At 35.0% G+C, this 23,952-nt stretch overlaps 1 protein-coding gene across 3 annotated transcripts in view; it reads left to right on the forward strand.

The window, feature by feature from the left end:
- Positions 1–23,952, forward strand: part of PKN2 (protein kinase N2) — a 157,259-nt gene that overhangs the window by 78,349 nt on the left and 54,958 nt on the right. For all 3 annotated transcript variants that reach the window (XM_012464802.3, XM_012464804.3, XM_012464803.3), the window contains exons 3-6: positions 5,571–5,725; positions 15,934–16,051; positions 16,671–16,816; positions 16,913–17,126. In XM_012464802.3, the coding sequence (XP_012320225.1) occupies positions 5,571–5,725; positions 15,934–16,051; positions 16,671–16,816; positions 16,913–17,126 (633 nt within the window). The remainder of the gene's footprint in view (positions 1–5,570; positions 5,726–15,933; positions 16,052–16,670; positions 16,817–16,912; positions 17,127–23,952) is intronic.

The following is a 23,952-nucleotide window of genomic DNA, read 5'->3' on the forward strand; positions in this document are numbered from 1 at the left end:
ATCTATGGATTGGCATTTTTATTAGTTCTTAAAAGCTGATGGTTATTATTCCTTTATATATTGTCTTCAAATCACTGTTTTTCTTCTGAAACACCGTAGGATATATTGGAGCTTATTTTTTTCCTCTATGTCTCTTAAGATCTCGTTTTTCATCTCTTTCTCTTTTTAAAAAACTTAGCTATTTTTCAGTATTAATCTGCTATTTTTCTGTGTCTAATCTGCTATTAAACTCAGTCATTAAAATAGTTAAGAACAAATATTAGCACTCAAGATACTTATAGTCTCAGGAAAAACATACATAAAACAGATCATTATAATACTGTGTAGTACATATTTTAACATAGGGACAAAAGTATACTTGAAAATATATTAGACTAGGGAATGATTAGGGAAGGTTTTCTGGAGAAAGTAATGCCTAAGCTAACAATAGTATAAAGCAATCACATTTTATTAGAAAGGATTTGAACACAGAATTTGACAAGGAAAAATAGTAGAGAGTTAGCTTGGATCTAGTTAGCATGAGACCTTTAATGCCTGACTGCAAAGTTGAGACTGTATTTGGGAGACATGGCCATTAAAAATATTTAGGTGGAAGAATTAGTCTTGTCTACTTTCCATCATAAAGCACAACAATTTATATTGGTTAAATGTGTGTAAAGATTCGACTTTATGATGTTACCTCTAGTGCTTTGTTTACTGTAACTTAGACATGCCTAATCTCTTTGATCTACATTACAGCAAGTTTATTAAAATTGTATAGTATACATTTTGAATTGTATAATAATGTTTAGAAGGTTAGAAGCATGCATAATTTCTTATAATACCCCCGAAAAAAATGTTTTTCAGTAATATTAGCAATATATGCAGCAAATAGAAATTTGTTTTTTGTTGTAATCACAGAGTTTAGTTCCTTTAGCCAGCACAGTATGTACTTAAAAGAGTAGATTTACCACTTCTTATAATGTAAAAGCAGTTTTTAGAGTAGAAAAATAATTACCATTTTATAGAGTTAAAAACTTTTTTTTTGAATAGTGAGAGTATTAATGGGGAGTGGGGATTTCTGGTTGTCCCTGTTTTTTCAAAATGTTTCACTATGAGGAAAAGAGTTTAACAAATATACTGGCAACTTATGTTGTTTAATGCTCAAATTTACCATCATGTACAAGGAAGAAAACTGGAGAGAAGAAAAGTAGCATGTAGGAAGGCAGGTTAAAGGGGAAAATAGATGAAACCCAAGGATGGCAAGTGTTTCTCTAATTTCTAAATGGGAAAAAAGAAAAGTGAACTTTATAAAGTAAGACATATTTAAGGTTAAATTTCTGCCTTGGCATACACTTTTGTGACCTTTGCAAATAAATTCTCTAAGTTGCAAGGTTTTTTATTTGTAAAATGAAGTTATATTGCAAACCTTTGTGGGTTCTTGTGAAGATTAAATGAGCAGAAATACTTAGCTGAGCAGCTACTTAGCTGAGCCCTGACTTTTAATACTATTGAGACCTTATTACATTTTAAACATTGACCTAAGCACTGTATAGGCTTTATTTTCACAGTAACCCTCAATTTGTGGCTAAGGAACCTGTAGCACAGAGATATTGACTTAAGTATATAATCAAGACCATACCAGTGAGTAGCAACCACTGGATTTTAACCCAGACATTCTGATCTCAGAGCCCTGGTTCTTAACCATTGTGTTACTTCTTAGGTTCCTGTCATCTTTATTAAAACTGAGGACATACTACTTTTCCTTAAGAATAGTATTATGTAACATTATAATACTTTTACAAATTCAGATTATCAGATCAATGGATATTTCAGTGTCTTAGTACAACGTGTTGTAATGTTTAATAATTTATTATATAGTATCCGTAACAAATTGTAATCTGTCTTTTGTATAAGTGCTTCCAGAGACAAGAGACTTTATTACATTTTAAGACAAGCCATTTTATTGTTAGATAACCCAAAACATAAGGAATATATCTTGTGATAAAATTTTTGCCTTTACTACTTTTTTACTCATTGGTTCTAATTCTCTGTCTCATGGGGAGATAGTAAGTTTATTGCTTTCATAGACAAATATTTAAATGTTTAGATAGGAATCATTTTTCCTCATCCTAGGCTAAACACACTATCAACTGTTTTACAGACAACACATTTTCATACCTTTCTCAACTAAGGGTCTTCTATTCTCAGTGCATTCCAGTTCTTTAAATAAAAAAAAAAAGTGAGTATTATAATCTGTATACCAAATTCTGTGTAATTTAGATTTCTTACAAGATTCTTACATCATTTATACAAAAAAGAAAAAAGAAAGAAATGTAAAATGTTCCCAGATCTGAACTGTTCAGTCATTGTTATTATGCGTAGTTCATTTATGGACGCAACAGAGATACACTTTCTACAGTGAGCACTGCTGGCTAATAATTATTGCATATTTACTATGCACCACACCTGTCTCTACACATAATTTATTTAATCCTCACTATAATCCTGTGAGGTATATGCTATTTTCACTATTTAACACATGAAGAAAATAAGCCACAGAGCTGTGAAGTATCTTACCCTGAATTACATGGTTTGTACTGAATCTTAGTACCAAAACTGAGACTCAAACCTGGGCAACCTTAACCACTATACTAGACATACTAAGTTGCTCTTTTGTGAGTTGATTTGAAAAACCTACATTTTATGTCAGTTTTTGGAGCAGCCCATTTGTAATTTGGAGAATTCAGTTAGAATAGAAACCTTTCCTGTACTGAATTCTGTTAATTGTGTGGCTTTGCCTGTTCCCTGATATATAAAGTATGGATAATATCTGTGTCAAAAGGTTATTTTAAGGATTTATATGCACACATACACATGTTTGCACAGATATTATTAACTAAAGCACTTTTATTTTACATCCTTACCTAGTATCTCTATTATTTTATTTATTTATCTATTTATATTAGAAATAGGGTCTGACTTTGTTACCCAGGCTGGTCTCAAACGCCTGACCTTAAGTGATTCTGCTGCCTCAGCCTTAGTATCTGTATTTTTATATTAATTAACAAATTATAATTGCATGTGTTTGAATCAGTGAATTTTTTAAAAGAGAATATAGAATTTAATATGAAATACATTTATTAAAATGGTTAGTCACACCATCTTATATCGCAGGAGTGAGGGGAACCTTGAAGCGCAAAGGTAAAGTAACTTGTAGTTTAGGCCATTTTCTAGTGATAACCAAATTACTTTTCATCTGAACCAGGGTAGTACCCTAGTCTTCTAGATTTTTTAGAAGTAACTGGACTTAGTGTGGATAAAAAGTCAAAATACTAAACTTAAATATGAAGAATTTTAGTTTCATGGTAGAATTATTAGAAGTGTTTCAACAATAGTGGATTATCCAGAATAATAGATGGTCCTTTTTAAAGTTTTATTTATTTTTGCAAAATGAAAATTATTTACTTGTAAAATTATAATTTTCAGAATCTGTACGTATCGATTTATAAATGATTTATGCATTAATAGTTTCCATTTTTATTCTAGGACAAATTTATTTCCATGAAATTCATCTTTAAATGGCACATGTTTTGAATTTTTAGGGACTTTACTAACACAGAGATTTTGAAGATATTCCCATTGCTAAATTCATAGAAATTTATAAGTATAAGCAACATATTATGCTTTTTTTTTTAACTTTTAAGTTTAGGGGTACACATGAAGATTTGTTATATAAGTAAACTTGTGTAATGGGGGTTCATTGTACTGATTATTTTGTCACCCATGTATTAAGCCTAGTACTCACTAGTTGTTTTTCATGTTCCTTTCCTTCCTCCCACCCTCCATATTCCAGTAGACCCCAGTGTCTGTTGTTCTCCTCTATATGTCTATGTGTTCTCATCATTTAGCTTCCACTTATAAGAAAGAACATGTGATATTTAGTTTTGTGTTCCTGCATTAGTTTGCTAAGGATAATGGCCTCTAGCTCCATCCATGTTCCTGCAGAGGACATGATCTCTCTCTCTCTCTTTTTTTTTTACAGCTGCATAACATGGTATATATATACCACATTTTCTTTATCCGATCTGTCATTGCTGGACATTTAGGTTGATTCCATGTCTTTGTTGTTGGACTAGTACTGCAGTGAACATACACATGCATGTGTCTTTATTATAGAATGATTTATATTCCTTTGGATATATACCCAGAAATGGGATTACTGGGTCTAATGGTATTTCTGTCTTTTGGTCTTTGAGGAATCTCCACACTGTCTTCCACAATGGTTGAACTAACTTGTGCTCCCACCAACAGTGTATCAGCATTGCTTTTTCTTTGTATCCTCGCTAGCATCTGTTATTTTTTTTGACTTTTTGACAATAGCCATTCCGACTTGTGTGAGACAGTATCTCATTGTGATTTTGATTTGCATTTCTCTAATGATCAGTGATTTTGAGCTTTTTTTCATGTGCATGTTGGCCACATGTATGTCTTTTCAAAAGCATCTGTTCATGTCCTATGTCCACTTTTCAATGGGGTTATTTTTTTCTTCTTAATTTAAGTTCATCGTGGATGCTTATATTAGACCTTCATCAGATGTGTAGTTTGTGCAAATATTTTTTATCCCATTCTGTAAGTTGTCTGTTTACTCTGTTGATAGTTTCTTTTGCTGTGCAGAAGCTCTTTCGTTTAATTAGATTCCATTTGTCAGTTTTTGCTTTTGTTGCAGTTGTTTCAGAGAATATTATGAACACCTCTATGCATATAAATTAGAAAATCTAGAAGAAATGGATAAATTCCTGGACACATACACCCTTCCAAGACTCAGCCAGCAAGAAATAGAATCCCTGAACAGACCAAAAGCAAACTCCAAAATTGAATCAGTAATAAGTAGCCTACCAACCAAAAAAGCCCAGGACCAGATGAATTCACAGCCAAATTCTACCAGTAGTGCAAAGGCTGGTACCATTTATACGGAAACTATCCCAAAAAATTGAGAAAGGACTCCTCCCTAACTTATTCTGTGAAGTTTTATTTTTGTTTTTTAAAATAGAATCAACACAGTATCCTTTATGAGATGCTATGGACTTGAATTTTTGTACCTCTGTAACTTCCTTCTGCCCTGCATCAATTTGGTATCAATGGATCAATATTTTTGAAGCATTGCTAGCACAGTATTTCAAGTATCGTTAGTTCTCTTTAAAAAAAGTTACTAATTGAATTTGTATCATGTTTGAATACGCTTTATTCTCTAGCTAATCAGGTTATAGTAGAAAATTTAGTTCAATTGTTGAATAGGCTAGTCAAGTTGACTTTAAAATAATTGTGTTGGAGAAACCACAGACAATCATCTAATTGAGTTTCAGACTTAATATAATCACTTTTATGTTTTAAGTGGAATCTACCCTGGGAATTAGTCTTATAACTCAAATACTTCATTTTTTTTGGGTGAATTGATTGAATTCATATATTATCTATAAGCATAAGGAGATTCCATTTAAGCTCATCTCTTTTTATTTAAAAAATATTAACTTCCAATTTTAAGCAGCAATTCATTCTAATAAGTAATTTTAACAATATTTTATTTACAGATTGCCCAAGAACTCCAGATACTCCAAATAGTGACCCTCGTTGTTCTACTAGCAACAATAGATTGAAGGCTCTACAAAAACAATTGGATATAGAACTTAAAGTAAAACAAGGTGCAGAGAATATGATACAGATGTATTCAAATGGATCTTCAAAGGTAAGTGTAGTAAATAAATGTAACTATATAGTCAATCACTATTTGCAGATTCTGTAGTTATAAATTTACCTATTCATTAAAATTTATTTGTAACTCCAACATCAGTACTGGTGGCATGGCACTTTTGCAGTCATTTATGTACATGTGGAGCAGGGGAAATTTGAGTTATCTGACATGCTTGTTTCCAGCGGAGGTGGAACACAGTGTTTTGCTTTCTTAAGCTATTGTACACTAAAAAATACCCCTTTTGAGATCTGTTTAGTTTTGTGTTTTTCACATTTTTGTGCTTTTAACTGGTAATTTCACTATTTAAACACTACATTAAGACTTCTGAGATCAAAATGATCTCAGAATTTAAAAGGACAAAAAAATTTACAAACTTTTTTTAAAGTAACATTTAAAAAATTGTTTATTCCTACCAAAATCCAGTTAATAAAAAATTTGACCTTATAGGTAAAGGATACACAGAAGCTTTCCATATCTGCAACTTTTCTATAAAGCTAAAATTATTTCAAAAGAAATTATTTAAAAGGATTTAGTCTATAATGAATTTTCCACATATAGGTTTTTGGGAGAGGGCAAATGAAAAGATGGGACAATTTGGCATCATCAATAATTGCTTGGCCTAGACTTGGGCATTCTTGCAGATCTGGTATGGGCATATAACTCCTAACTGAAAATCAGTTTTAGGAGGAGCAATTCTTAGTAATAGGAACATGTCCTTGTTATTAGGTATAATGTAGAAATAAAAATGTTGTGAGCCACTGAACCAGATTATCCTCAAGGTTCTCTTTAGCCTAAGGTTTCTATAGTTTTAATAATTTCCAAAAATTCTGAAAAGGTATAAAATTATAAAATATACCTTTTAACTTGCAACTGTTGTATTTTAAAGATGTTTATGTCTGCAAATCAATTTTTTTATATTTTAATAGATGTTTTTAAAATAATTTCATAAATAAAAGTTCTTACATATTTCTTTTCTTTGTTTAGAAAGAATTTGAAATTAGAGGGAAACTTTTTTTCTTAGTCATGCATCGTAGCTACTCACCACAAATGAAATTTGAAGCTGGGCCTGGTGGCTCATACCTGTATACATAGGACTCTGGGAGGCTGAGGCAGAAGGATTCCTTGAGGCCAGGAGTTTGAAACCAGCCTTGTCAATATAACAAAACCCTGTCTCTAAAAACTTATTTAAAGAAAAAGAAAAAAGAAATTAGGGAGGATACTGAAAAGAGAGAAATGTATACTTTTTCTAAATAAGATGTTTTAAGGCCAATTATGAAAATTAGATGTAAAAGAATTTTTTGTTACTTTTAAAGAAATGTATTTGTTTCTATTTACTTATGTGATATTTGATAGGATATTATTTCACTGACTGTACATTCCTTATCAGATGATACAGTTATTTTTTGTACTGTTATTTTTAATACTGACATTTAGTTTTTGGGATTTTTTTATTTTTATAAAATGTTATTTTGACCTTTTTTTGAAAAGTAAATCCTTTATTCTGGGACCTGCAAATTTAGCACATTATGCTGAGCATTTTTAAATTAAATTAATCCAGCTACTGCCCTTTGGAGTAAAGTTTTAAAATCTGGGGTTGATGGATTAATTTGAGGGGTTTATGAACCCTTTGAAGTTATGGGAAAAGCGATTATGTATGTTTATAGTTGTATGAATGAAAGGGCTATAGGTTACACTTCTTCTCTAAGTGTTCTTTAATCCACAAATGATTACAAACCACTACTCTAAGTTGAACAGAGTTATAGACATACCAAAAGTAAAACAAATATGTTACCTAAAACAACCACAGGTCCAAAATAAACAAGGCTGTGAGCATCCTGTTAAAACAAGTATGTCAATTTTCCATAGCTTTTTATTTTTAATTAGGAGATTTATTAATTTGAGGAGGACTCAAATGGAGGTCTAAAGCCTATTTTCAACTACTATAGTCTTCTAAGATAGGCCTGCCAGTTATTTCTGTCTGGAGTCCACCTTGACTGTTTTCATTTTTCATCTTTAAACTTTTCAAAGGGTCAAAGTATATCGTTTTAGATTAGGGAAAATTATAAATTGAAATTTTGTGGAATATTAATATATTCATTAAAGATTTAGTTAAAAGTTTGAGAGCCATTATGCCAGGTTGTGGGGTATAAATGTAATAAAGATGTTGCCTTATTACATAGTAGGTACTCAGTAGATAATACCCTGCTTTTAAGAGATTCACTATCTTAAAAGGAGATATATCATGTGTAAATAGTTACAGTGTGTAATAGTGATTTGTTTGACTGACTTTGGAGGCACAATGAAGAAGAATCATTTGACTGCCAGAATAAATCTTTTAAGTTTTAGTATGATACTTGAAAGATGGTCTGTCAAAGGGATGGCGATATGGTTGAATGCAGTATATACATAGTAAGGAGCTGTGAAATAGCCTGGCTTGTTCTAAGGAATGAAAGTGATTTGCCGTGGCTATAGCACAAGTTCTTAGCCCATTTCTTACCTAACATATCTGAGGGTAGGTAGAATGTACTTCTGATAGTAAGAGTTGTCAACTCTAGCAGTCATTGAAAGCTGTAGGGAAACAAATCTGAATCTCCAGAAAGACATATTTTGTTAGGGAAAAGTCCTCCAGGTGATTCCAATAGGACTTCTTTGCCTTTTCTACCAGTGGAGTTTTAAGTAGGTGAGGCATGGTGAGAGGTATAATATAACTTAAAGACAAACCGGGTTGTATGGTGGTTTGCACAGAAATAAGCAGTTGTGATTATCTTACCAGATAGATGGAGCTGCCAAAAGACTTTTAGCAGGGAAAATACACAATCACATTTCAAGTTTAGAAAGTTCACATCCATCCTGCTCAGACTTAAAGAATTAATTAAAGAAGGCCATACATGCAAGCAGCAAGTTTAAATAGGTTTTCATAGTAGTCCAGGCTAAATAGTTTCCTTTCTCTTGTAATAGCAGTGAAAACAGTGAGGATAAGAGTGATACTTTTGGTATCTTGGATATGAGGAAGGAGGCAGAGTCAAATATTATTCTTAGATTGGTTATGTGGACAGTCTGACGAATTATGGTGCCCTTCACAATGATAGAGAATTCATGAGGGGGAGCAGATTAGGGACAGGGATGATTAATTCAGTTTGGCGGTAAAAATTTTAAAAATTTGTAAAAAAAAATTGTAAAAATCCAATAACTCTGGTTATTGGATTCTACATGATGAAATTACTACCCTCCTGCATGTTATAATTGGAACTGTCCTTTTAAAATTTGTCAGATAGTTTTACCCTCCTGCTTCAAAACCCTCCAGTGGTTTTCCCTCATATTTACAACAAAATCCAAAGTTCTTACCCTGACTAAAAACCCATAGCTTCTGATCTCATCTTCTAAAACACCTTCCTCTCTCATTACACTCTAGCTGCACTAGCTTCTTTTCTATCCCTTAAACATAGCAAGCACACTCTTACCTCAGAGCTTTTGCACTTGCTATATCCTTGCCTGGGTATCTATTCTCCCAAGTACTTCTGTGGCTTTTTCATTCATTAAGTCATCTACTTGGATACTACCATCTCAGCAAGCTCTTCACTGCTATCCTAAGATAAATAGCAACCTCTGGCTCTTACCTCTTTATTGTATTACCAGTACCTTAAATTACAATTTATGTGATCAATTTTTTTGTCATCAGTTTTCGGCATTAGAATATGAATTTCATGCAGGCAGAGACATTATCTTGGTTATCACCATATCTTCAGTACCTAAAACACACTACATTGAAATATTTTGCTGCAAATACTCAATAAGTATTTGTTAAAACAATGGACTCTGCTTTGCTGCCCATTCATGGCCATTTATCTTCTTTTGGCCCATAATTTACACATTGTTCTTTTTCTTATTTCATATCTGTGTATACTATAATTATTTTCATATTATCCCTTTTATGATTAACATGTTTTTATTGTCAGTACAAAGATCTGAGGCATGGGATGTAGTTATGTTACCCTGTTACATAAATAGTATAGCTTGCTATTTCCTTATTTGGTAGTGTGGCTTTAAGCAGCATCATTGATTTTTTTTTTCCCCCCTCTTTGGAATGATCTCTGGGGACTTGATAAGACATGTTAAAGACATACCTTTTGTTTTTGTTGTTGTTGTTTTGTTTTTTTTTGAGATGGAGTCTCGCTCTGTCGCCCAGGTTCCTCAAGTGCAGTGGCACAATCTCTGCTCACTGCATCCTCTGCCGCCTAAGTTCAAGTGATTCTCCTGCCTCAGCTTGCCTCCTGTGTAGCTAGGATTACAGGCGCATGCCACTATGCCTGACTAATTTTTTTTGTATTGCTAGTAGAGACAGGGTTTTGCCATGTTGGTCAGGCTGGTCTCGAACTCCTGACCTCAAGTGATACGCCTGCCTGGGCCTCCCAAAGTGCTGGGATTACAGGTATGAGCCACTGTGCCTGCCCATGTCTCCTGTTTATAGAATCACTTGAACCCAAGAGGCGGAGGTGAGCCGAGATTGCACCACTGCACTCCAACTTGGGTGACAGAGTGAGACTCCATCTCAAAAAAAAAAAAGACATGTCTCCTGTTTATATATTCAGGCGATAAACCAAGGTATTTATCAAAATTTGGGGTTCTTTCTAGCATCTTGCATCAGTTTTAAGGGTTCCCCAAGCTTCTACCTATAGATATACCAAATTGTTCATCCAGGTCTCCCCAACCCCCAATCATCCAGTCTTGTTTGTTTAAGCTTTGAGATCTAATTGATAATAGAAAAAAGTTGCACATATTTAGTTATACATTTTAATTAGTTTGGATATTTGTATACATATGTATGCACATGTGATACCATCACAACAATCAAGTTACTTCCAAAAGTTCCCCTATGTTCTTTAGTGGGAGTTTGTTTTTACTTTATTTTTCTTGTTGTCGAAAGAGCACTTAACATGAGAAATTCTCCAGTCTTGACGTATGCCAAACTTGTTTATTATAATAACCCGGGAAACCTTTCTGGATTCCCTCAACAAAAATTGATTCCACTTTTTCTTTTTCTTTTACCTTTTTTTTTTTTTTTTTTGAGACAGGGTCTCACTCTGTCGCCCTGGCTGGAGTGCAGTGACACAATCTTGGCTCACTAGAGCTTCCACCTCCCAGGTTCAAATGATTCTCGTGCCTCAGCCTCCTGAGTAGCTGGGAATACAGGTGGGCGCCACCATACCTGGCTAATTTTTTATATTTTTGGTAGAGACAGGGTTTCACCGTGTTAACCAGGCTGGTCTTGAAGTCCTGACCTCAAGTGATCTGCCCACCTTGGCCTCCCAAAGTGGTAGGATTACAGGCATGAACCACTGTGCCTGGCCTGATTCCACATTTCTTTGAAATTTTCTTTGGCTGCTTTTAACTTCCTAGTGCATGTTATAATCATTTATATATCTTATATCAAATTATAAGCTTCGCAGGGTAGCATTCTAATTAATATTTGTATTTTCACTGAGTCTGGTATGTAATTTATGGCTTACTTCCCATATATTACTTTATCATAAATAAATGATGAAAAAATAACGATTGGTTTATTTATTACCTGGATGGTACTGATAAGAATAATGATTGGCTTATTTGAAAGTTGTCTGTTTGATGTAATGTGTTATAATGTCCCACTATAGCTTGCGAAACAAAATGTTATTTTTTTGTAAAATAAAAAACATATAATTTGAAAACAGTATAAATTTTTAGTTATTTTTGTAATTATAAAATATTTATTCCAAATTTACTCTATTAGATTGAGCCATATAAAAATTGCTGTTTTTTAGTTCAAAATCAGTCAGATATTGGCATTTTCATGTAGTTCAACCTAATATATGTATAAAAACCTTCCCAAAGGTTTTATCAACATAAAAGTCAGTATTTCTCCAATATGTAGACCAGTCCATATACTCCAGACCCACCTTATCTCTTGCTTTGTATGTATTATGTGCTCAATAAAAATTCCACTGAATGCTTGAAAACATAAAACCAGTATGTAATAACAGTATATTGCCTGTGATAACATCCAAAGTCTGTTTTAAAAATTTCATCATACTTTGACATCGGTGCAGATCTTCCAGAAATTTCTGTGGGAAAATTCAGTTAGTTTTAAAATAAAGTACGTACAAGTGCTATTTCTTGCATGTTGAACTGAAATAGTGAAGAAAGGAGTATTTCCAAAGAAGTAAAATGATGGAACTACTGTCATTTTGCATGACAATGAAATAATAAAAGAAGTAGCTTAATTGAAGAGTATGATATGGTTTACTTAATATTTATACTTTTACATTAGAACTTCATTGAAATACGATACTTACTCATTATTTTTATTGTCCTAAAAGAGAACATTTTAATGCCAATTATGTGCTAGGCAATATAATTTTAGTTTAATGCTTACAAAAGTTTTACCTTCAAGATAGTGGTATCCCCATTTACATAGTTTTTGCAAGAAACTAAGGCTTTCAGAAAATAGATAATTTGTCCAAGTTTATATATAATAAGATTTGGGCTTAAGTCTGTCTGATTGCAAAATACATTTATCCCATTAAATTATGAGCTTTGGAATACTTTTACTCTACTAATTGCAAAGAAATACAGTCATGTATTATATCACAACAGGGATACATTCTGAAAACTGCATCACTGGGCAATTTCATCATTGTACAGATAACATAAGAATGTACTTACACAAACCTAGATAGTGCTAGGCTATATAGCATAGCCTATTGCAGTTAGGCTGTGGTAACAGCATGTAACTATACTGAATACTGTAGGCAATTGTAACATGAAGTAAGTACTTGCATATCTAAATATGTCTAAACATAGATATATGTAGTCCATTGTTGACCTAAATGTCATTATGCAGCAATCTGGCCAGAAGCTATTTTCTAAATTTGACTGACTTTGGAAATATGAAAGAAACAGAAGAACAAGTTACAAATTTCATAAATTTGCAGTTATTTTTTCCTCCATGGTATATTAACCTGAGTTTGGTATTCAATAGAGTATATTTCAGCTCACTTTTATTCCCCTTATCTCCAGTCTCTATCTACTTCTTTACTCAGGGTCATATAGTGAGTATTTGATTTATTGAAGTAATACTGCCGTCATCAAGCCTGTCTCTTGGGTTCCAAGAGACATGAGTCTCTAGGAAAATACAGGTTGATTGTGTGCTATTTTATTTCCAAAATATTACTGATTGCCTTAGTGATTAAAATAGAGATGCTTAAATAATATGCAAACATTGTCCTTTCTTATGAATAAGTGCTTTCTAATGTGATGCTTAATCAATTTTTGTGTGTATGTGTGTGTGGATACTAGTCTTTGACAACTAATGCAACTCTAAAAACAGGAGGTGCCATTAACTTTTGATATTTCTTTTTAAATTTTCCTAGTTTTCTATACCTACTCTAACAAATTATCACAAATTTAGTGGCATAAAACAACAAATTTATTATCTTATAATTTTGTAGTTATTTTGTCTGAAGTGGATCTTACTAAGCTTAAATCAAGGTGTTGGTAGGACTGCATTCCCTTTTGGAGGATGTAGGGCAGAATATTTCCTTGTTTTTTCCAGCTGCTGGAGGCTACTCATAATTCTTGGCTCCTGATTCTCTTCCTTTGTCTTCTAAGCCAGCAATAGCAGGTCTAGTTTTTCTGACATCACATCACTCTGACCTCTTCTTCCTCCCTTTTCTACATTTAAGGACCCTTGTGATTACAATGGGGCCTGTCTGGATAATCAAGGGTAATCTCTGTATTTTAAGGTCAAGTGATTTACAACGTTAATTCCATTTGCTACCTTAAATCTCCTTTGCCATGTAAGGTAACATTAACAAGGTTCTGAGGCTTAGGACATTGACATCTTTAAATAGGTCATTATTTGGCATACAATTCCTTCTGTCACTCACATTCAGTGTTACTAGAACTAAACAAAGGTAGGGCATTGCGTTGGTTCATTTGTGTTACTGTAAAGGAATATCTGAGTCTGAATATAAAGAAAAGAGGCTTATTTTGGCTCACAGTTCTGCAGACTGTACAGGAAGCATGGCGCTGGCATGTGCTTCTGTTGAGGACCTCAGGAAGCTTACAGTCATGATGGTAGATGAAGGGCAGCCAGCGTGTCACCTGGTCAGAGAGAGAGGAGGAAGTGCCAGGCTCTTTTAAACAACCAGCTCAACAACCATTGTGAACTCATAGAATGAGAACTTACTCATACCTTGAGGGTAGCACCAAGCAATTCATGAGAGATCTGTCCTTGTGACCCAAATACCTCCCACTAGGCCTTGCTCCAGACACTGGGGAATACATTTCAAAATGAGATTTGGAGGGACAGATGTCTAGACCACATCAGGCATTAATATTATTTCACTTAATTTAGAGCTTTTTTTTTTTTGAAATCTTAAGAGATGACAGAAGTCTGTATACTATAACTTTCTCCCCAGCTTTATTAAGGTCTCATTTTTTGACATTAAAGTGTTTCTAGGGACCTTTGTCATTGTCAGCAGTGTTGACATATGCTGTTTTCTACCTCTCTTAGCATAATTAATTGGAACACAAATACTATCTGTGATTAGGTTTTTAGGTTTAATCATGGAGGCATTCATTTCATACTACGTTTCTAGTCTGAGAGTAATTGATTATAGTAAAGGAAAATTCTTTTTATTTTACATAAAGCAAAGACGAGAAAATTACAAATGTGAATTTGGATTTTGATTTTTTAAAAAATAGTAATAAGGCCGAGCACAGTGGCTCCTGCCTGTAATCCTAGCACTTTAGGAGGCCAAGGCAGGTCGATCAACTGAGGTCAGGAGTTCAAGACCAACCTGGCCAACATGGTGAAACTCCATCTCTACAAAAATATAAAAATTAGCTGAGCATGATGATGCCTATAATCCCAGCTACTCGGGAGGCTGAAGCAGACTCACATAAACCTGGGAGGCGGAGGTTCATTGAGCAGAGACCGCGCCGCTGCATTCTGTTCTGGGTGACAGAACGAGACGCTTTTTTTAAGAAAAAAATAGTAATAAGATTCACACCTACAGTATCTGTTAGCAGATAAATGGATAAAGATATTGTATGCGGGGGGGTGTGTGTGTGCGCGCGCGCGCATGCGCACACATATATATGTGTATATACACAATGAAATATTGTTCAGCTTTATAAAAAGGGATACTGGCCAGGCGGAGTGACTCACACCTGTAATCCCAGCATTTTGGGAGACTGAGGCAGGTGGATCACGAGGTCAGGAGATCGAGACCATCCTGGCCAATATGGTGAAACCCCGTCTCTACTAAAATATATAAAAAATTAGCCGGGTATGGTGATACGGGCCTGTAGTCCCAGCTACTTGGGAGGCCGAGGCAGGGGAATTGCTTGAACCCAGGAGGCGGAGATTGCAGTGAGTCAAGATCACACCACTGCACTCCAGCCTGGTGACAGAGCGAGACTCCATCTCAAAAAAGAAGCCAGGGGGGATACTGCCACATTGACATTGACAATATGGGTGAACCCAGAGGACATTATACAAAGGGAAATAAGCCAGACACAGGAAGAAAAATGCTGTATGATCTCATTTTTCTGTGGAATCCAAAAAAAAAAAAAGCTGAATAAATAGAAACAGAGTAAAATACAGTTACCAGCAATAGGGAGGGAGAAGAAATGGGGAGAAGTAGGTCAAACGGTACATATTTAGAGTTAGGTAGGGTGAATAAGTACAGAGATCTAATATATAGCATGGACTGTAGTTAATATTATATACTGAAAATATGCTAAGAGAATAGATTTTAGGTACACATAAAACCATACACATAAAAACGAGTAACTGTAGAGGGTGACGGATTGGTAAATTTGTTTGAATGTAATAATCATTTCACTATGTGTATGTATACTAAAACATCATGTACACCACAAATATATACAATAAAAAATAAATTTAAAGAACACACAGCCGTAATATTTACTTTTCTCCCATACTGTCTTAACTAATGGAGTTGTTTTTCCACAAACTACCCCGTAAGTTTTATGGCTCTTTTTTTGTAAATCTATAAGATTATATATTATAATGCTAACAGAGCTCTTTTAACGCTGTTTTTCACTTGCTGATATATCACTTGATCTGTTTAGAAGATATGAAAATGTTTCATTTGTCTCTTTATTTGCTTTATTTTTCAAACTTATTTTTTAAATAGGATCGGAAACTCCATGGTACAGCTCAGCAACTGCTCCAGGACAGCAAGACAAAAATAGAAGTCATACGAATGCAGATTCTTCAGGCAGTCCAGACTAATGAATTGGCTTTTGATAATGGTGATGGAATAAATTGTCCTTCTCCTTCTAATGAGCATATGGTGCTAAATAATCTTATGTAGGAACAGGGCAATGGTTCACAGTTAAGGGGGAGGAAGCATTATTATTACTATTTTTTTTTTTCATCTTGAGTTTTATACTTTTTAGTTGGATAGATGCTTTTAGATATTTGGCCCTTATGTTTCAAGAAGATAATGATCTAGAAAGTATCTCTTTATTTAAATAGATTATCAAATACTTCTAATCAATATTTTTTTTTAAATTCTGTTTCCTGTTTAAGATTATGGCTTTGTTTTCTTTTGTTTTGTTTAATTCCAGAAGAAATCTTTATAGCTAGTTGTTAAGAGTAGGAGTAGAAACTTTCAGTCTCCCAATGTTACAATATTTGGATATCTTTCAGTTCTAAAATCTTTTTTTCAGATTTGTAATTTAGATGTGTATTGACAAAAATGAAAGGCTCTGAATTTTAACATATATCAACTATTATTATTTTAGTGTTTATTGATATAAGGAGTAACTTACTATAATGTTATAATAATTCATTTCTTTTCACAATTTTAATCACTACAAGTTAGAAAGTCAAATAAATGGTGCAATTAAATTTTTTTTTCCCTTCTAGCAAAACCTGTGATAAGTCCTCTTGAACTTCGGATGGAAGAATTAAGGCATCATTTTAGGATAGAGTTTGCAGTAGCAGAAGGTGCAAAGAATGTAATGAAATTACTTGGCTCAGGAAAAGTAACAGACAGAAAAGCACTTTCAGAAGTAATTTTAAATAAAAATTTTTATTTGGTTTAATAAATGCATTATTCAAAGTATGTGATTACTTAAGTGACAACAATTATCTTTTCCCTGTGCAAGGCTCAAGCAAGATTTAATGAATCAAGTCAGAAGTTGGACCTTTTAAAGTATTCATTAGAGCAAAGATTAAATGAACTCCCCAAGAATCATCCCAAAAGCAGTGTTATTATTGAAGAACTTTCACTTGTTGCATCACCAACACTAAGTCCACGTCAAAGTATGATATCTACACAAAATCAATATAGTACACTATCCAAACCAGCAGCATTAACAGGTATGTACTGTATATCCTTTGTTTTTTGTGTGTATTTTTGTCTATATCTGGTTCTGGTTTAGTAATTGAAAGAAAAACCTGTGCGTAGATTTTTTAAAATTAAGATACACATAGAATAAAATTTATTGTTTTAACCATTTTGATTTTATTAAATTTGGAAGCATTTAGTATATTCACAATGTTGTGTGACCATCACCACTACCTAGTTTCAAAGCATTTTCATCACCCTGAAAGGAAACCCATAACCATTAAGCAGTCACTCCCCATTCCCCCATCCTCCCAGCTGCTAGCAGCTACTAATTGTCTGTCTCTACAGATATGTTTATTCTAGATATTTCATATGATAGAAATTATATAATTTGTGACCTTTTTTGCCTGGCTTCTTTTACTTAGTGTTTTCAATCAGTAAAAGCATATTGTTTTCAAGCTTCATTCGTGTTACAGTGTATATCAGTACTTCAGTCACTTTGAATGTCTGAATAGTATTCCACTTGTGGGAATATTCCAAAATTCAAAAACCTTTTGTGCACCCAACATGATGCTCAAAGGAAATTCTCATTTTGAAGAATTTTGGATTTGGGACTTCAGATTTCCAAATTAGGGATGCTTAACTGGTATGTATAATATAAACATTGCAAAATCTGAGCTACTTCTGGGCCCAGGCGTTTCAGATAAGGAATACTCAACCTTTATCATATTTGGTTGATGTATTCGTCGAGCATATGATTTCTTTCTACCTTTTGACTATTGTAAGTAGTGCTGCTATGAACATTTATGTGCAGGTTTTTGCTTGAACATCTGTTTTCAATTTGGGGGTATATTCTTTGGAGTGCAATTGCTAGGTCATATAGCAGTTATGTCTAAGATTTTGAGGAACTGTCAAACTATTCTTCACAGCATTTATGTCATTTTATACTTCTAACAGTAATGTATAAAATGGGTTTCAGTATCTCCAGATCCTCACCAACACTTATTATTTTTCTTTCTTTCATTCTTTTTTGATCATGTTCTATTGGTTCCATTATTGGAAGTATGGTAGTATGTCTAACTGTTTCTGTAGAACTGTCTATATTTTTCCCTTCATTTATGTAAATTTTTGTTTCATATATTTGTGGGCTCTGTTGCTAGGTTCATGTATGTTTACAATTTTTACATCTTCTAGATGAATTGACTCCTTTATCTCTACCTTAACTGCTTTATAACGTCCTTCTTTGTCTCCTATAACAATTTTTTTTTTTTTGAGGCAGAGTCTTGCTCTGTCACCAGGCGTCAAGCTGGAGTACAGTGGCGCAATCTCGGCTCACTGCAATCTCCGCCTCCTGGGTTCAAGCAATTCTCCTGCCTCAGCCTCCCGAGTAGCTGGGAGTACAGGCACACGCCACCACACCCAACTAATTTTTGTATTTTTTTTAGTAGAGACAGGGTTTCACCATGTTGGCCAGGATGGTCTCGATCTCTTGACCTCGTGATCCGCCTGCCTCAGCCTCCCAAAGTGCTGGGATTACAGGCATGAGCCACCACGCCCGGCCTCCTATAACAATTTTTAATTTAAAGTCTATTTTGTCTGATCTTAAAACAGCTACCCCCACTTTGTTTTGGTTTTGCCTTTGGGTTCAAATGAGTCTCTTAGATGTATCCTGTTTTATAAGATCCATTCCATCAGTCTCTACTTTTTTTTTCTTTCTTTTTTTGAGACAGAGTCTCACTCTCTCGTTGCAGCTTCCCACTCTCAGGTTGAAGCAATTCTTGTGCCTCAGCCTCCCGAGTAGCTGGGATTACAGGCATGTGCCACTGTACCTGGCCAATTTTTGTATTTTTAGTAGAGACAGGATTTCACCCTGATCACCACACTGGTCTCGAACTCCTGGCCTCAAGTCATCTGCCTGCCTTGGCCTCCCAAAGAGCTGGGATTACTGTTGTGAGTCCCCATATCTGGCCAGTCTCTGCTTTTTAATTTAATAGTTTAAGACAGCTATCCAGGTGAGGTTGCACGCACCTATATTCCCTGCTATTCGGAGGCAGAGACAGGAGAATTGCATGAGCCCAGGAGTTTGAGGCTATAGTGAGCTGTGATTGAACCACTGCATTCCAGCCTGGGTGACAGAGCAACACTCCATCTCCAAGAAAGAAAGAGAAACACTTAAGGTAATTACTGATATGATGTAATAATCCTGATGGTAACGACTGAGAGGTAGGTTAAACTTAATAGCTTTATAGCAGAGTCCCCCACAAAACTGTCCTCACTTTGTATGCAAGCAGCAAACGGACTTTCCAAGGCCACATGTACTCCTGACCAACTGTCTACAGATTCCAGGATTTCTACTAGCATCTTAGCTCAGTAATTTGCTGGAACAAATTATAGAACCCAGGAAAGCTCTATACTTAGGATTACATTTTTATTATAAAGGATACAAATTAGGACCTTCATGGCTTACTGCAGCAAAAAGAAAATAAACATAAAGGACAAGATCTGAGAGGATCTCAAACATCACCCTCCTAACAAATGAATGTCTGTCACCAACCAGGAAGTTCACTTGAGCTTTGGGTGTGCAAAGTTTTCACTGGGGCTTTGTTACATAGGTGTGATTCAGGTGAATAATTGGCCACATGATTGAATTCAGTCTCCAGCCTTCTGCCCCTCCCTAGGTCAGGAGGCCAGGCTGATATGTGGCTCAAAGCCTCAACCCCCTAAAGATATGATCACTCTTTCTGGCATGGCCAGCTCCCATCCTGAAACTGTCTAGAGGCCCACCATGAGTCACCCTATCAGGTGTGGTCTGAGGTATCCACTATGAATAACAAAGGCACTCCTATCACTAGGGTAAATTCCAGAGGTTTAGACTAGAGGCTGCCTTCCAGAAACCAGGGACAAAAAAACAGCCAAATTATATACAACAAAAGGGCTTACTTTTGTCATTTTGCTGGTTTTTCTTTTCTTTTTTACAAGTGTTTATCTTTTTTTCTCTTGAGTTCTAGTACTACCTTCTTTAGGTTTTGATTGAAATTTCTATTCTATTTTATTTTTGAGACAGGATCTCTCTCTGTTGCCCAGGCTGGAGTACAGTGGTGTGATCATAGCTCCCTGTAACCTCAAACATCTAGGCTCAAGCAGTTCTCCCACCTCAGCCTCCTGAGTAGCTAGGAGTACAGTCACGTGCCTAGCTAATTTTTAGTTTTTTGCAAGCAGCAGGGCGTCACTGTGCTGCTCAGGCTAGTCTCCAACTCCTGGCCTAAAGCGATCTTCCAACCTTGGACTCTCAGAGTGTTGGGATTGTAGGGGTGAGCCACTATGCCCAGCCTCTACTCTACTTTTTTATTCCCGCGTCGCTCCCTGGGATTACAGGGGTGAGCCACTATGCCCAGCTTCTACTCTACCTTTTTTTATTCCCTCTTAGCTCCCTTTTGATATATATACATTCTCCCACCTCAGCCTCCCTAGTAGCTAGGACTACAGGTGCATACCACCATGCTCAGCTTATTTTATTTTATGTATTTTTTTTTGTAGAGACGGGGCTTCTCTGTGTTGCCCAGGCTGGTCTTAGACTCCTAGGCTCAAGCGATCTGCCCACATTGGCCTCCCAAAGTGCTAGGATTACAGGCATGAGCTACTATGCCTAGTCTTTCACTAAATCTTGAACTCCTCTCAACCACTGATCTTACTGCCTCCATAGTTTTGCCTTTTCCAGAATGGTCATATAGTTGGAATCTTACACTATATAGCCTTTTCACATTGGTTTATTTCACTTAGTAGTATGTATGTAAGTTTCCTTCATGTCTTTCCATGGTTTAATAGCTCATTTTTGGTTTTGTGCTGAATAATCATCTATTGTGTGGATATACCATAATTTATTTATTCATTCATCTACAAGGACATCTTGGTTGCTTCCAGGTTTTGTCAGTTATGTATAAAGCTGTTACAAACACCCATGTGCAGGTTTCTTATTGTCTTAGAGATACGTATTTAAGTTTCCTTCAATATGTAATTAAGTAATATGTATTTAAGTTTAGTAATATGTATTTAAGTTTCACTTAGTAATATGTATTTAAGTTTCCTTCATGTCTTTCCATGGTTTAATAGCTCATTTTTGGTTTTGTGCTGAATAATACTCCATTGTGTGAATATACCATAATTTATTTATTCATTCCTCTATAAGGACTTCTTGGTTGCTTCCAGGTTCTGGCAGTTATGTTTAAAGCTGTTACAAACACCCATGTGCAGGTTTCTTACTGTCTTAGTGATTACCCCAGTGATTATAACTAATGTCCTAAATTCATAATAATCTTATCTTCAGTAGTCTACAAAACTCTTTCACTGTTCCCTTGTTATATTGTCACAAATTGTCTTTATGTACCATATACTCATTAACATAAACTAACATAGGTTATAAATATTGTTTTATGCATTAGTCTTCTAAATCATAAAGGAAACAAAAAGAAGCATTACTTAAAATACAGAAATACTGGCTTCTATATTTACTTACGTAGTTAATTTTACATGCATTTGTCTTCCTTTCTTTTTCTCTCCTTCCCTCCCCTCCCCTCCCCGGCCCCTGCCTTCACCTCCCCAGCCCCTGCCTTCACCTCCACGCCTCCTTCATTTCAATCTAAAAGTCTTCTTTAGCATTTCTTTTGAGCAGGTCTCCTAGTGTCCATTCCCTTAGCTTTTGTTATCTGGGAATCTCTTTTATTTATTTTCTTTCTTTTTTGAATGATAGTTTTGCTATATACATAGAATTCTTGGCTGGCAATTTGGGTTTTTTCCAGCACTTAAAAAATTGTCCAGCCAGGAGCAGAGGCTCATACCTGTAATCCCAGCACTCTGGGAGGTCGAGGTGGGTGGATCACTTGAGGTCAGGAGTTTCAGACCAGCCTGGCCAACATGGTGAAATTCTGTCTCTACTAAGAATACAAAAATTATCTGGGCATGATGCCTGTAATCCCAGCTACTTAGGAGGCTGAGGCAGGAGAATCGTTTGAACCCGGGAGGTGGAGGATGCAGTGAGCCGAGATGGCACAACTGCACTCCAGCCTGGGTGACAGTGAGACTGGGGTCTCAAAAAAACAAAAACAACTCCTGCTCCCTCCAAGCCTTTATGCTTTGTGATGAGAAATCAACTGTTAATGTTACTGAGGATTCCTTTTAAGTCATGAGTTATTTTTGTCTTGTTGCTTTCAAGATTTTCTTTGTCTTTTCACAGTTTAATTATAATGTGTTGTGTAGTGGATCTTTTTGAATTTATTCTACTTAGATTCTTTGAGCTTGATATGTAGGTTCATGTCTTTCATCAAATTTGGTACATTTTCAATCAAATGTTCTTTCTTCTCCTTCTGAGACTTTGATTTTTGCCCACATTGGTGTGCCTTAGGGTATTTCTCTTAGACTCTGATTTTCTTCATTATTTTTTCTTTCTGCTCTTAAGACTAGACAAGTTCAATTGATCTGCCTTCAAGTTGGCACACAGTTTTTCTTCTACCTGCTCAAATCTGGTATCGAACCTCTCTAGTAAATTTTTTCATTTTTATTACTGTACTTTTCAATTCCAGAATTTCTTTTTGGTACTTTTTTATCATTTTTTTTCTCTGTATTGGTGTTCTATATTTGTTGAGACATCACTTTTCTTGTTTCCTCTACATATTTGTCCATAGTTTCTTTTAGATCTTTGAACATCTTAATCTAGTAAGTCCAATGTCTTGACTTCCCCAGGAATGGTTTTTGTTAATTGTTAAAACGTGCGTACTGAATTTTGTATTTAATCTGCCTCTAGTCCCATCCAGTGTATTATTTTTTAATCTCGGATATTGTCATTTTTTAATCACTAGAAATTTAGTTTAGGTCTCTTTTATTTCTTCCATGTTTCTGTGCCGCATTTTCAGTAGATGGACTGTTTTGATGTCCTTGCCTCTAACCTAATATTTGTGTCAGTAAGCCACTAAGCTTGTAATAATTTGTAACGCAACAATAGAAAAAAAATACACCTGGTAATCTATGAGTGGATGGCAGACATTGAGAATTTTACCTTGTTGGATGCTGAGTATTTTTGTATTTCTATAAATATTCTTGAGCTTTGTTCTAGGACATAGTTACTTGGAAACAATATGTTCTTTTTGGATACTGCTTTTAAGATTTTTTATGTGAAACAAGCATCATTTAGTTTAGGGGTAATTATTCTCTACGACTTGGTCAAGACTTCTGGATATTTGCTTCAATGCCTCATGAATTGAGATTTTCAAGCCTGGTTGGTGGGAACAAACACTATTCCTACCTATGTGCACTGAGTATTGTTCCTTCTAACTTTTTCAGGTGTTTCTTTCCTCTGCCTCAGATATTTTCTTCATAGACAGGTGCTGACTAGTACTTTGATGAATACATGAAAACCCTCTGACCATCTCAGGAGTTCTATGAACAGCTCTCTGCTTTATTCTGCCTTGTGAACTCTAGCTGCTTTGGTTTCCTTATACTCTCATTTCTGTCTTTTCAACTTGGCTCTACCTGAGTTTCCCCCTCCCTGTGTATGTCCTAGAAACTCTTAAGACAGTAAGCTGGAACTTACTGGAACTGGAATGGTCTCGTTTGTTTCCCATCTCTCAGGGATCAGTGTTCTTCACTGTCTTTAACCCTTTTTTTCCATGTATTTTGTCTTTTTTTTTTTTTGGAGGGGTAGTTTGAATTGGAAAGCTTTGTTTGTTACTACTTGGATAGAAATACATAAGTCCTTCAGTACTATTAAAAACAATTTAAAATTTTAAATAAAATTAAGTAGTTGTTTAAATTAATGGGACAACTTTTACCAGAAATACTTCTCCTAAAATGTTATTCAGTGTACAG

The sequence above is a fragment of the Aotus nancymaae genome, unplaced genomic scaffold (genome assembly GCF_030222135.1).
Source record: "Aotus nancymaae isolate 86718 unplaced genomic scaffold, 86718_ANA_hifiasm-v0.15.2.pri h1tg000007l, whole genome shotgun sequence".
NCBI classification, from domain to species: domain Eukaryota; kingdom Metazoa; phylum Chordata; class Mammalia; order Primates; family Aotidae; genus Aotus; species Aotus nancymaae.